General features: G+C 48.5%; 1 protein-coding gene across 1 annotated transcript in view; it reads right to left on the reverse strand.

The window, feature by feature from the left end:
- GREB1L (GREB1 like retinoic acid receptor coactivator) overlaps window positions 1-12,702 on the reverse strand; it is a 261,369-nt gene that overhangs the window by 10,022 nt on the left and 238,645 nt on the right. Inside the window, exons 21-27 of the mRNA XM_032654275.1 lie at window positions 9,465-9,580; window positions 8,550-8,794; window positions 5,704-6,275; window positions 5,408-5,510; window positions 2,651-2,806; window positions 2,238-2,377; window positions 34-195 (exon numbers count right to left, since the gene is read on the reverse strand). Coding sequence (XP_032510166.1) covers window positions 34-195; window positions 2,238-2,377; window positions 2,651-2,806; window positions 5,408-5,510; window positions 5,704-6,275; window positions 8,550-8,794; window positions 9,465-9,580 — 1,494 coding nt within the window. The remainder of the gene's footprint in view (window positions 1-33; window positions 196-2,237; window positions 2,378-2,650; window positions 2,807-5,407; window positions 5,511-5,703; window positions 6,276-8,549; window positions 8,795-9,464; window positions 9,581-12,702) is intronic.

A 12,702-nucleotide genomic window follows, 5' to 3' on the forward strand; every position in this document is an offset into this window, starting at 1 on the left:
TGCCGGTCCTTGTGTCCAGACGCTGTCACCCACCTTGTCTGAAACCAGAGGCAGCCGCATGCTCTCCAGGTGTTTGCCCTGCTTGCTGAAGACGAAATGACTCTCTTTGGATTTGGGAATGATGAAATAGAGCTGCACCTCTTCTCCCAGCATAGAGGAAGAGAACGTGAAGGCGTGAAGGGTGGAGTCGGACATCTGCGTTTGCAGAGAAGAAAGGGAGGGAATGTAAGCTCACGGTTTGCAAACCTCCAGGCCACTCGTTAAGGCTGTTACTGAGAGGCAAACTAACCTGAACTTCTGCCTGCCACCAGACCTGCTGTGCGTGCAGTGTCCAGAGGGCTGGAAAGGCAGACGCCTCATCTTTTAGGGCCTGCCGCTGACTAGAGAGCCAAGCATCTCACCCCTACACAGCCTCTCCATGTGTGGAGAAATAGGTGTTGCTGGAAACTATCCGCATTTCTCTCCTTCTTAGAAACCACTGCTGCTCAGTCCTATGGAGGTCCAGTATACCGAGGGGATATCCTGCCACGTAAACATTCCCAAAGGTGCCCAGTGATGGGGGAAAACGCTTCTGTGTGGGTCAGGTCAAAGGAATATCATTTTTCTAAGTAAACTATAAAGACTGACATTATTTAAATGCCTCTATGGCCCCATCTTTCCTGGCTACAGTGGAAGCTGAAGATATCTGAACAGTCATTTAGCCTAGAACTCTGGCTTCCAGGAGAGACCTCTGACTCATCCAAGCCAAATATAAACCTATTTTTTAAATTGCTGATAAGTTCACACACTCTCAGTAACGCATCCCGGTGAATGACTAAATAAAGGTCTTTACAATGCAGATAATACTTGGCTTAATGAAAAGATATCATCACTTATTCAGCAAGAATTCACCAAGAGTTTTAACCTAAATATTACATTCACAGAGAAATAATATTGTAATTCTTCCCTTAAATTCTCCTTCATTCTGCTTCACAAGTATTGGAATTGACTACTTAGTGAGTACTGTAATCACACAAATTATTTAAATAGAGGGTTTTTAATAAATGTTCTAAAAAGCGATGATTTATAGATCAGGGGACTTGAATCCTCTATATTCTATAAAGCATTATTTGAGCTGATTTCAAACTATCCCACCAAAAGTTTTCAATAACACAAGAAAACAAATGGGGTGTGAAAGGTAACTTGTACCAGAAGAGCAGAATGATCAGTATATCCCTCCTAGTACCCTGTGGGGAAAGAGTGAAGACCTGGTCCTCAAGAGCAGAAGCAAGTCTGGAGGGCATCCACTCAGCACATCCTATAGGGAGGAAGAGTTCTAGGTGTTCAGAGCCAAATAATATAGAAGTCAAGAAGGTAAAGTAGGGGAAAGCTTATCCCCCAGACAGGCGCTGGATATGACCATCATTGGTTGCCTTTCCCATCTTTTGTGCTTAAAGACGCTCTGGCCAATAAGAAGCCAAGGGCTTCCCTAGTGGCGCAGTGGTTGAGAGTCCGCCTGCCAATGCGGGGGACATGGGTTCGTGCCCCGGTCCGGGAAGATCCCACATGCCGCGGAGCGGCTGGGCCCGTGAGCCATGGCTGCTGAGCCTGTGTGTCCGGAGCCTGTGCTCCGCAACAGGAGAGGCCGCAACAGCGAGAGGCCCGTGTACCGCAAAAAAAAAAAAAGAAGCTAAATGCTATGGGGTATTTGCTCACCTACTGTGTTCCTACCTCTCAGTTCTCTCCAAATAAAAAAGCAAACACTGACTCCTCTGTATGCCTATGGTCAAAACCATCACTCGCTGGTATAAGAGTGAGACTAGGTCTCTGCAAATCAACAGACTTGTTCACAGCTCAAAGGGCGCACCCTACAAATTTGTAGATAATAGCACCATTTTCAACAACAACCCAAAGGAGGGAAAAGACCCTTTTGCCAAACATACTGTAATATCTAGCTTTTTCAGGATCACAGATAGACACCTCAGCTACTTTCTAATCTAAACATGACACATGTAACCATTTTGATGAAGTGACTTAAGACACAAACTCAGTTTCTTTCACCCACCCTCCCCCACCCATAATCCTTTATTAATAAACCCCAAATCATCTTAATCAATTGCTTCAAGCATTTTGCTCACAAATGAGTGGCTCCATCTCATATATAAGCCATCCTCTGTCTAGGGCTTGAAACTGGGACTTTTCCTCTCTTACATACAAGATCCACAATGGGTTAACAGGCAAGGGCAAAGGGGCTGCACCTGGGAGGCAGAGGTGAAGTCCATGTACTGGTGGCACTGCTCGCAGTGGTGGAAGGTGTTGTAGGCTGCGTACTTGGTCAGCATCATGGACACGGCTTCTCGTTTCTGAGGCTCCTCAACTTTGGATTCCTTTATTGCTTCTGTGTATAAAGGGGCAAAAGACCGTCCCGTGATGTGCCTGAAGCCCCTATGCTTGGGAAGAAAGTCCCCCACTCCCCAGAAGGGCTTTTCCCAGGATTCTGTAACTTATGCCCTGAGAGGCAGCTATGAAAATGAAAAGGTGACATGTATGTGTGTAAAACGGGAGAAAAGCAGAGGAGAATGAATGAAGCCACTCTCAAAGATTAAACTGCCCCAGGCCTCTTGCCTTCATTTAGGTGAACACTTGACCTTTAGCCTCCACTTGCACTGACCTTGTTTGACCCCTGCCAGCTTTTCAGTGTATACCAGGCTCATCAAACTGTACTTGGGGTCATGCACACTGACGTCAAAGGGCATTTTACTGAAGCTCTCGATGTCAGGCCAGGGCTCTCCCTCTGACTGGCTCACTTCACTGCTTTCGCTGTGATCTAGGCCAAGAAGAAAGAAAGTGCACAGAGCAGGCAGACCAGACCGACTGGCCTCCCTCCCTCTCTCTCAAGTGTCAGGGATGGAAGGTTGTATGTATGTATGTTGTCCACCCAGGGGGGTGGACAAAGGCCTTTCTGAAAAATGAGCTCCCGTGTCCAGGGTAGAGGGAAGCAGACTGTCCCTTCATACCCCCGCCAGAGGAGATGCTTGTCCTCGCTGGTCCCCATCATTAGCCTCTGCACATCCAGTCCACACACTTCCACAACTAGGAGATCAACTGGTCTCCCACCCCAGCCCCCCCCCCCCCAAATTGCCTTAAAATCTTATTTAATTTTGGATGATCTGAATTCTGTCTTAGAGTTTTAGTTGTGGGGTTTTAAGACGTTGATACTGAAGAGATTTCAGGGACACACCAAGCAAGATTCAGTGTCTGCTGCTTATTAACGAATCACCCAGAGCTTGTAAAATCCCTGTGCTCAGGCCACACTACCCAGAACCACCTTCATCACTCAGGCGCCTATCGTAGTGTTTAAAGCTCCTTAAGTGGTTCCGACATGCAGTCCAGGTTGACAGCCTGGGGCCCTGGGTTTGAGTCCAGGCCCCACCACTTGTGACTTCACACCTGCAGGCACCTTCACCTCTCAGGGTCCCCTAATTGTTGTAAAGATTCCAGATGGCATATTGAAAGTGCTAAGACAGCGGCAGGCACATGGTGGGTGTCCAATAAATATTTGTTATTAATACTAAAAACTATAAGATCAAGCTGAAGACAACGTTCAAAGGAAGAAACGAAGAAAAAAATTCCAACAAAAAAGGTCTAAAGACTAGAATTACAGCTATTAGCTTTTAAACACAATACTGCTTATTTTTATATCCCTGAGCATTGTATTTAAAGGTTATTTTTTTAGGGGCTTCCCTGATGGCACAGTGATTAAGAATCTGCTTGCCAATGCAGGGGACATGGGTTTGAGCCCTGGTCCGGGAAGATCCCACATGCCGTGGAGCAACTAAGCCTGGGTGCCACAACTACTGAAGCCCGTGCACCTAGAGCCTGTGTTCCACAAGAGAAGCCACCGCAATGAGAAGCCCACGTACAGCAACAAAGACCCAATGCAGCCAAAAATAAAAATAAACTTATTAAAAAGTTGTTTTTTTAAGTTTTATTTTAAAAGTATGCATTTTATTTAAAAGTTAAAGCTTATTCTAGTTTTTTAAAAAGGCGTCCTTGTGCCTCTCCAGAGCACCACTGCATTCACCTGCACTAAGATAAGGGTAAAGGAATAAAGCCAAACTAACAGTGCTTCTCGTTACAAAGGCCAGGTTTGACTCTCACAGCTGTAGGCCCTGTAGCAGGATTTGAGGCGAAAAGTAAAGGCATCACTCTCCTGCAGCGCCACGGAGCCTGGGGGAAAGTCAGCGGATGGCGGCCCCTCATTCCTGTCTGCTTGGCTCTGCCCTTGCACCTGGGGCCCAGTCCGCTCCATGCAGCTCAGGGTGTTTCAATCCCCTCTGTGGTGGGCCTGGGGGCCTGGTACAGCTCAGCTGGGGACACAAACAAGATGTGGATAGGAAGATGGAATCGTGTCTGTGTCTGGAATCATGGATGTGAACTGGTGAGGATGGAAATAGAGCCAAAAGCCATAGTAAAATGATTAAATATGGCTGATTTTACCTAGTCTCGTTCTGAACTAAACTAGTCCCTTGGGCTGGTCACAGAACAGATCCAACTATTCAGGAAAAGCAAGTGAGGGGAGGTCTCTCAAGGGCTAATCTGATGGAAGATGACAAGGCCTTCCCCTTTTCTGGACTCATCTCTGAGGGGCTGGGGAAGCACTACCACTTCTCTCTCCTGCCCCTACCCCTCCCCGTTTCTTCCAGCACACGGTCATTCTGTTCTGAGATGTGAAACCGTAGTTTGAAGCCACACTCCCCCGGCTGCAGAGCTAATGCTGGCTGACCCCTGGCTCATGCCCCCTTTCTGGCCTTGCTGGACAGGCTGCAGAGCGGAACTGCCTCCTTCACAGGTGACAGCCGGGGTGGAAGGGCCAAGAAGCCGGGCAGGAGGCACAGGCTAGTCTGTCAAGCACCAGCCCCTGCATCTTACTGCCAGTGCCAAGGGGTTGTTTACGGCACCAGGGTTCTGTTCTGTTCCTGGAAGTTTTCCTTTCGTCGTAGCAACCCACACACCTTCCCTCGGAGCCAGCAGGCAAAACATAACGTCTACTCTGACGAACCAACAAAGGCCTGGTTATGCAGAGTATAAAACATGCCCTGGACCCTTAAGCAGTAGACCACCGCACTAGAATTTTAAACCTGGACAGTCTGACCATCTGAGCAGTGAACCCACCTGACAGGACTTTATGAGATGCCTCTTTGCCCAGCGTTGCACAGGACACAGAGGGGATCGGGGGTTGAAAGAGGGGAAGACCCACTCCAACCTCAGGGAGCTCGACGCGGCCACAGCTTGCTTACAACTCTTTGCTGGCTCACGACCTTTAACCTCTCGAGAACCCTGCCCATAAGCGCACGTATACCTCCAGGAGGACGCGGGAAGGCTCCAGCTGTGGTGGTAATACCCATGCTGCCGGCTCGGAACTCACCGGTGTTGATCTCTGCCTCGTCGTACACGTCTACCTCCAGGAGCCTGATAAGCATGCGGAAGAGGATCCTCAGGAACTGCAAGTAGGAGCCAGTCTTCCCCACCTGGTGAAGAGAGGTTTAGGGAGGAGAGGGGCGGAAAAAAGAGATTTCACACGTGAGCTCTTCCGCGTCTCCCTGCAGGAGTGGGGGCCTCCGTGCCCCGACCACCGGACCCCAACGCGAGACCCCACTCCCCCCTCTCTGGCCCTTCCTCCGGAGCCCCCAAGCCCCCCCGCTCCCCAGCACCCTTCCCTACCTGCGGGGGCCCAGTCAGCAGCAGGCGGCGGGGATGGCAGGGCCGCGCGCCCGAGGCGGGGTCGGCCTGGTTGCCGTGGTCGGCGTGGTGCGGCCGCGCCGCGGTCCAGCGGCGGTAGTATAGGGACTGCTCCTCGGCGCTCGCGTGCCCGGGCAGCAGCGGCCGCAGGGGGCTAGCCCAGGCCACGTCGGGGTGCGGCAGCAGGGCCGCGGACGCCGGCAGCTTGCCGCCCCGCCGCGAGCCCAGGAGGCTGTAGGCCGCCTTGGACAGGATCACGACCGGGGGCAGCGCGGCGTGCGCGCCCCGGAAGCCCGGCCCCGGCTGTCCCGGCCACCGCGGCGCCCCAGGCCCCGACGAGAACGACGACGGCTTGGAGGTGGTGCTGCTCGCCATCTGGGGGCCCAGGGAGTCACACTCCTGCTTCAGGGTCTCTCCGGCTCCTGCCAGGCCCGCCGAGACCCCTTCGTCCAGCCCCACGCTGTTGGCCGGGCTCCGGAAGCTGGGGGTCGGGGGCTGCTTCTGGGACTTGTCGGCGGTGCTGGACGAGCTCACCCCGTTCTCCATGATGGAGCCTGAAAGAGGACGGACAACAGCCCGCCGCGCGCCCGCTCTGTCACCGCCGCCTCTGCCAGGGGGACCGGCCTAGAGGCCGGGGGTGGGGGGGGCCCGGCGGTGCGCGGACTACAGAGCGTCCTGCCCCCCTTCCCATCCCCCGATCCTGCGTGGGGTCGGCCAGTGGAGACACCATAGGAAATAGGTACTCCCCCCCCACGCCCCAGCTTCCTCCGGGGCCCATGTCTGCCCATCCCCCCCACACCCTCCCCGGCGTCTTCAGTCCGCGTGGTGGTCTGGGCGCCCGCCCTGGGGTCGACCACGCCATCTCCTGCTCCTTGGCTGCATCCTGCCGGCATATTAAACTCTCCTCAGGTTACCTCGTTTGGATAAGTCTTCTGATTCATTCCAGGACCCTGACCGACACAGGCTGACATCCAAGTCCTGCCCCAGTGCCACTCGCCTCCTTCTGCGGGTCCCAGGGCCCCACGCTTCTGGCTCTGGATACCTCCCCAGCGTGCAGCCCCTTCCATGGACGCCCAGACCAGCGTGGGAAGCGGCTCCGTGGGAAGGGAGAGCTTTATCTCCTCCCAGCGAGATGCTGCTCTTGCCCAGAAATCCCTGCACCTGCGGCCAATTCACTTCAAACATGTTTTCCCCTCTAGTCCATCAGCCCCTCTTTGGCTTGAGGACAAACCAGAAGCTCATTACACTCAAGATTGCAGGCCCTCTCTGGCTCAGACCGGTGCTTCCCAGGCCTGGGGGTCATATCCCGACCTTGGGAGATCCTAGATGAATAGCCAGTAACCAGAGGCTCCTGACACCGTCAATCCACTGCTTATCTGACTTTTGTGTGAGGGCTTTCCTCTCCCTTCATCGGCCCTGGAGTCCACGGGCCTGCACACCTTGGGCAGTGAGCCCCCCTGAGGACCCTCAGAGTCACCCCGAGGCCGGTGGTGTGTGTGTGTGTGTGTGTGTGTGTGTGTGTGCAGCACGTGCATCCTGAAAGCGGGGAAGACTCTAAAAACAGAAGGCAAATCATTACCTTTGTGTGAGTTAATCAGAACAAGGCCAGAATAGTGAGGCTTGTGGGGCTGATTAAAGAGCCACAGGAAGGAATTCCAGCGCTCATCACCATCCCCACCCCTACCACCTTCCTTGCCTCTCGGTCACTGATGCTGGTATCCAAAAGCTTCTAGATGTGATAGTACCCCTCCCCTCTATTACCCTTTACACTCCTCCCAACCTCTCCCCTTTATTCTGACCTGGTCGCAGAGGCAGAACTGGGGAGCCTGTAGTGATGGGGTACAGCCCTGACCCCTGACTGAGGGGAGCAGCTGGGCAGACCCCAAAGGACAGTCCCCATGCTCTTCCAGGCTGAGGGGCACCACAGAAAGTCAGAAAACCCCACAGATACCTGCCTTTCCATTCTCATAGGGAGCCCATCCGACAGCAGCTGACAGTGAATAGAAAGACTGGTGCTGCTTTTGGCCATGAAATTGTGTGTGTGTTTGCGTGTGTGTGTCATGGAGATGAGAGAAGGGAAGCACGGGGGAGAAGGAACACAAATGGTGGTTCCCTCGGCTGTGGAGCTTTCATTTTTTACCTCTTCTCTATACTTCATTACATTCTCCAAGTTTTCTATATAAAGCTTTATTATGACTTTCACAGTCAGAAAAAAAATGGAAATAGTGCTGTATTTGCTTAACACTATTTATCAGAAGAAAACTGATGCCAAGCACTGCCATCAACCACACAGTAACACAGTAAGAGAGTGGCTGGCAGGCTGCAGACTGGATCGTCCCAGCCAACCCATGGTCCCAGAGTAGCCTTCAGTATACAAACACTTGCCATTAAGTACTTAGAAAAGTCACTCATTCATTCAAACAAATACTTTGTGCCAGATACTAGGCCAATTAGCAAAAACTTACAGCTTCAGGATCTGGAAGGAAAAGAAGGCCTTTGTGCAAATATCAGATGCATAATATCTATGAGATGATTAGGGTGAGAGAGACTAGGGGAAATGGTGGCAGCTGGGGTTGATGAAATTTATTTTCTGTATTATTTAGCTTAGTAGCAAGCTCTTCATTAAAGGCTTCCCCAGGAACGTATCTTGTGGCTGCTCAAGAGTCATGTTTTCCAAGTATCTCCTGGAGAACCAAGGTCCGGACAGGAGGCCTGAGTCACCCAAGGCTCTGAAAGCCTTGATGGGAGTCAGCAGATGCCTCTGCCTTCCATACTCCTACCCCGCTCCTCACTCCTGCCTCTGATCCCTTGAAAGAGAAAGTACTGACCTGAGGTTCCAGTGACAGCACTGCTGTTGCTCTGGGGCCTCTCCAGGTCCATGAGCAGCTCCTCGGCACCGTTCTCGCCGACGGCGGCTCTCTCTTGCTCCTTGCCACTAAGGTCCAGGGCAGCAGTGGGCCCCCGGATGACCTCTTTTGAGACGTAGCAGCACGCCAGACCCACCTCCTGCTCCAAGGCCGTGCGAGTTAAATAGCTTGAATCAATTAACCGGAGGTCACAGTACTTCAAAGACCTGCACGAAAGTAAGGATATCTTGGGCGAGTCTGTCTTTGGTGAGGCATGCCATGTTTATGTGTGTCTGGGTGCGGCGCAGCAGTCAAAATCGTGAGCTTCGGTGCCAGGTAATGCCTGATGTGAACCTCAGCTCTGCCACCTCCTAGCTTAGGACCTCGGGCTAGTCACTTCATTTTCTCCACATATAAAATAGAGTAACAGTGTCCAGCTGACCCAGTTACTGAAAGGAATGAATGGCATGACAAGGGTAAGGCATTTAACACAATGCCTGACACACGGTAACCGTTCAGTGACTGCTATGATTATTGGTGCTGTAGCCTTCCAACCTACAGGCCCTGGATCCTTGAGGGAACAGCAGACTAACAGAGACACTTCATCCCCAGAACTCCTCATTGGGGGCAGTGCTTTTCCTCCCTGCCCCTCTGGCTGCCCTGCTTCAATGCATAAACACTTCTCATCTGTGGCTATCTCCCATTCCCCAGATTGCTGGGCTATCTCTGGAAAGTCAAAAGAAAGACTCAAGGAAGGCTAAGTTTCTCATATCCCCGAATAAAACAATTCTTTGCTCACTTGCCAAGTGAATGAAATGGGTGACCATCAGCCAAGTTTTAACCACCAGCTCAGGTGGGCAACTAATGGAAAATAAAAACTAATGATTCACATTGTACCTGGGAAAGGTTTCTCCAAGGGGATCTTTGCCAGTTAATATCACAATACAAGGCAGACCTTCTAGATCTTGGTACGTCCGAGGGGTCCACTCTTCTGCTTCATTTCCTCTCCAAGTCTGTAGAAAGGGACCCACACAATAAAATTAAAACCCTTCATTTAAGTTCCCACCTTCTTAAAGGTTTCTACAGCCAGGCTTTATACACATCTGTGGTTCCAAATGACTTCCAATAAGTGTGTTTGTGTGTGTACATATATTTTAATTACTACTAAAAGACATGCACAAAGCACTCTAGAAGAATGTAGCCTTTCGTTTTATCGCAGTAGGATAAAACAGGAGATCTTGGTTTATATCATACATTAGCCACACAGGTCAAAGAAACATACAATATGAAATATTCCACCGATGGTGCAAACCTTACAGAAATCCTAGTTAAAACTAGTTGACTCAAGGCTCTTAAGTACACTTCCTTCATATAATGGACAGACTCTTCGGACTGATTGACTGAAAAAGACCATTTCAGTTGTAAATGACTAATAAAAGAATCTCAACAAAACTCCTCACACGTAATCAACTTCTCATATATATTAACCCATATACACACACGAATATCTTTAATAAATGGAACATCAATCTGAAAACATGAATATATCAAGAGGAAGAAAATCCCAACTTGAAAGATGTTCAAAAGTGAAAAGATCTTATAGACTTTTCTGTCTGTTTTAGAGCAGAGAGAAAATAAACCATCTCTTAAGTAGATAAGGTGGTTCCTACTACTTTTTATGAAGTGTGTAGATCTAACTGTGCTTCATATCGGCTTTCTGGGAGGAGTTATAAGAAATGAACTGGCATCTCAGATAATGCTTTTGGGAACAAGGACTAAGAAGTGAGGTATTAAGTAATGCATACAATTTTAAAATAGACTGGTACTTCCTTTGCTAAAATCAGAATGGGATAAAAAGAAATATATCAGGCAAGATATGATATGATATAACAGAGTTTGTTTACTGATTTGTTGATGTCTAGGAAAACCAGTCTTTGGAATTAAATATACCCACAATTACTGCAAGTAAAATGCGTATAACTTGTAAAATTGGAAGAACCAACCTGAATCTTTTTGCCCAATCTGTTATCATATGTTTGCATGCCAAAGAGAACTCAGTGGATCTACGTAACTGTTTACAAGTTTGAGAGACTTCCTATGTCTTAGAAAATTAATCTGTCAAAATATTTTTTAAGATATTACAAGAAAGTTTCTCCCCCCCAATTCAGTTTTCCATATATTTTCATGTCAAAGGGAACCAGAACATTACCTAATTCTAAGCAAATAGGAATTGTTTTACTCATAAGCCTTCACATTGGATTTATGATATCCCTGACACTGGGGTCTCCTCGAATATATTTCATCGTTCTATCAAGAATGAGGTTGGGTAATAATGATGGGATAACATATTATGTTTTTTTTTTTGTTTGTTTGTTTGTTTGTTTTTTTCAAATTGTGCCCTAGAAGTGTTTAAACTATATCCTATGACCATTTTTATGTCATTTTGTTTGTTTGTTTGTTTGTTTTTGCAGTACGCGGGCCTCTCACTGCTGTGGCCTCTCCCATTGCGGAGCACAGGCTCCGGACGCGCAGGCTCAGCGGCCATGGCTCACGGGCCCAGCCGCTCCGCGGCATGTGGGATCCTCCCGGACCGGGGCACGAACCCGTGCCCCCTGCATCGGCAGGCGGACTCTCAACCACCGCGCCACCAGGGAAGCCCACATATTATGTTTTATAAGGAGACTTATTTTCAAAAGATGATTAAACAAATTCCACTTTTACTCTTGACCAATCAGAGCTAGCTAAACTCCCTATAAAATGCTTTTCTGTCACATTGTTACTTCTGATGATTGATGGCTGCCATTCTTCTATGGATCTGTCATGCCCTCAGGATGATTTTCCTGCAGAGGCAGTTAAGACAACACAAAAGACTAGGCGAGCATTGACTTCAGGGATAATATGGGGTTCAAGGCAAAGGAAACCTAATGAAAGCTTCACAGGCCTTCTGGATGAACTGATTTATTTAGATATAAACCTTGTATCCTTCTAAAGTACTTGTTATCACTTATAAGTTAACCACGATTTCTAAAGGATAATTAGAGGTAAGCACAAAAATAAGACCATCTAATGGAAAAAGAGGCATTGGATTTTACCCAGCGTTAGAGATGAAAGGCACACTGGTGCTATCTCGTCAGTGGTAAAGTTGGTAATTTAGAAATAAACAGGTAAAAAAGAAAAAGAGTGAATGAGAGTCAAAGAATGCTACAATGGTTAATTAATTTAACAAATTTTTACATGTGCCTCTTTTGTGCCTGAAACTTCATTGGGTGCTATTCATATTGAGAGGAAAAGTCCTCATAGAAATTTCAGGCTATGGGGGTAGAAATACAAGCCAATAAACAAACAAAATTTTTAAAAAAGAAATAAACAGGTGAAACAGAGACCACCTGGCAAGTGGTCGTCTTTCTTAGGATGTGAACATTCCAAAGGGATTTCAATTTTTCACTTCCACACAAATAGAGAATATAAAAAGGATGGATTGATGTGATCGAGAGGTTTTGAGCACATGGAAATCTCTTTTGTGTGGCTGGTGCCTGGCAGCGACTCATGAGAATTGAGATATAACTGCTTTGAGAAGTAATTACTTGAGACCCCCTTCGTGTATGGCGCACACTCCCAGCAGCCCTTTGGAAGCCCTGCAGGTGATTCTGATGTACTAGCAGCCAGGCTAGGAAGCTCAGGTCTTGACTGCAGTTTTCAAACAATGGCCCAGAGGGGCATATTATTTAGGACTGCTGAGTTATACTGACTTAGTGATTGGCATTCCTGAAGGGTCCAAACAAATGACCTAAGACTGTAAGTAGCTGCACTTGGTCAGGGTCAATGGAGACCCAAGGAAGTCCCTGCAGCCTCACATCCTTTTAGACCATCTCCCTGCAGTAGGTGTGTGAGACTTCACAGAGCAGTGCTGATAATCTGCTTTTCCAGATTCCTCATCATTAGCATTATTCAGATTGTCCCACAACCTATGCCTCTATGAATTATACTGTAAGAAGAATTTCAGGACTCTCATTTGTTAGTTATCCCAGGAATTCTGCTGTAATGTGGTCTATGAGTCTAAATTAACATTGTGAGCATTATATCTATATATCCATGTGTGAAATGTAAATGTTACAACTTCCACTAAATAGAGGAG

This window comes from Phocoena sinus, chromosome 14 (assembly GCF_008692025.1).
Source record: "Phocoena sinus isolate mPhoSin1 chromosome 14, mPhoSin1.pri, whole genome shotgun sequence".
In the NCBI taxonomy this organism is placed as follows: domain Eukaryota; kingdom Metazoa; phylum Chordata; class Mammalia; order Artiodactyla; family Phocoenidae; genus Phocoena; species Phocoena sinus.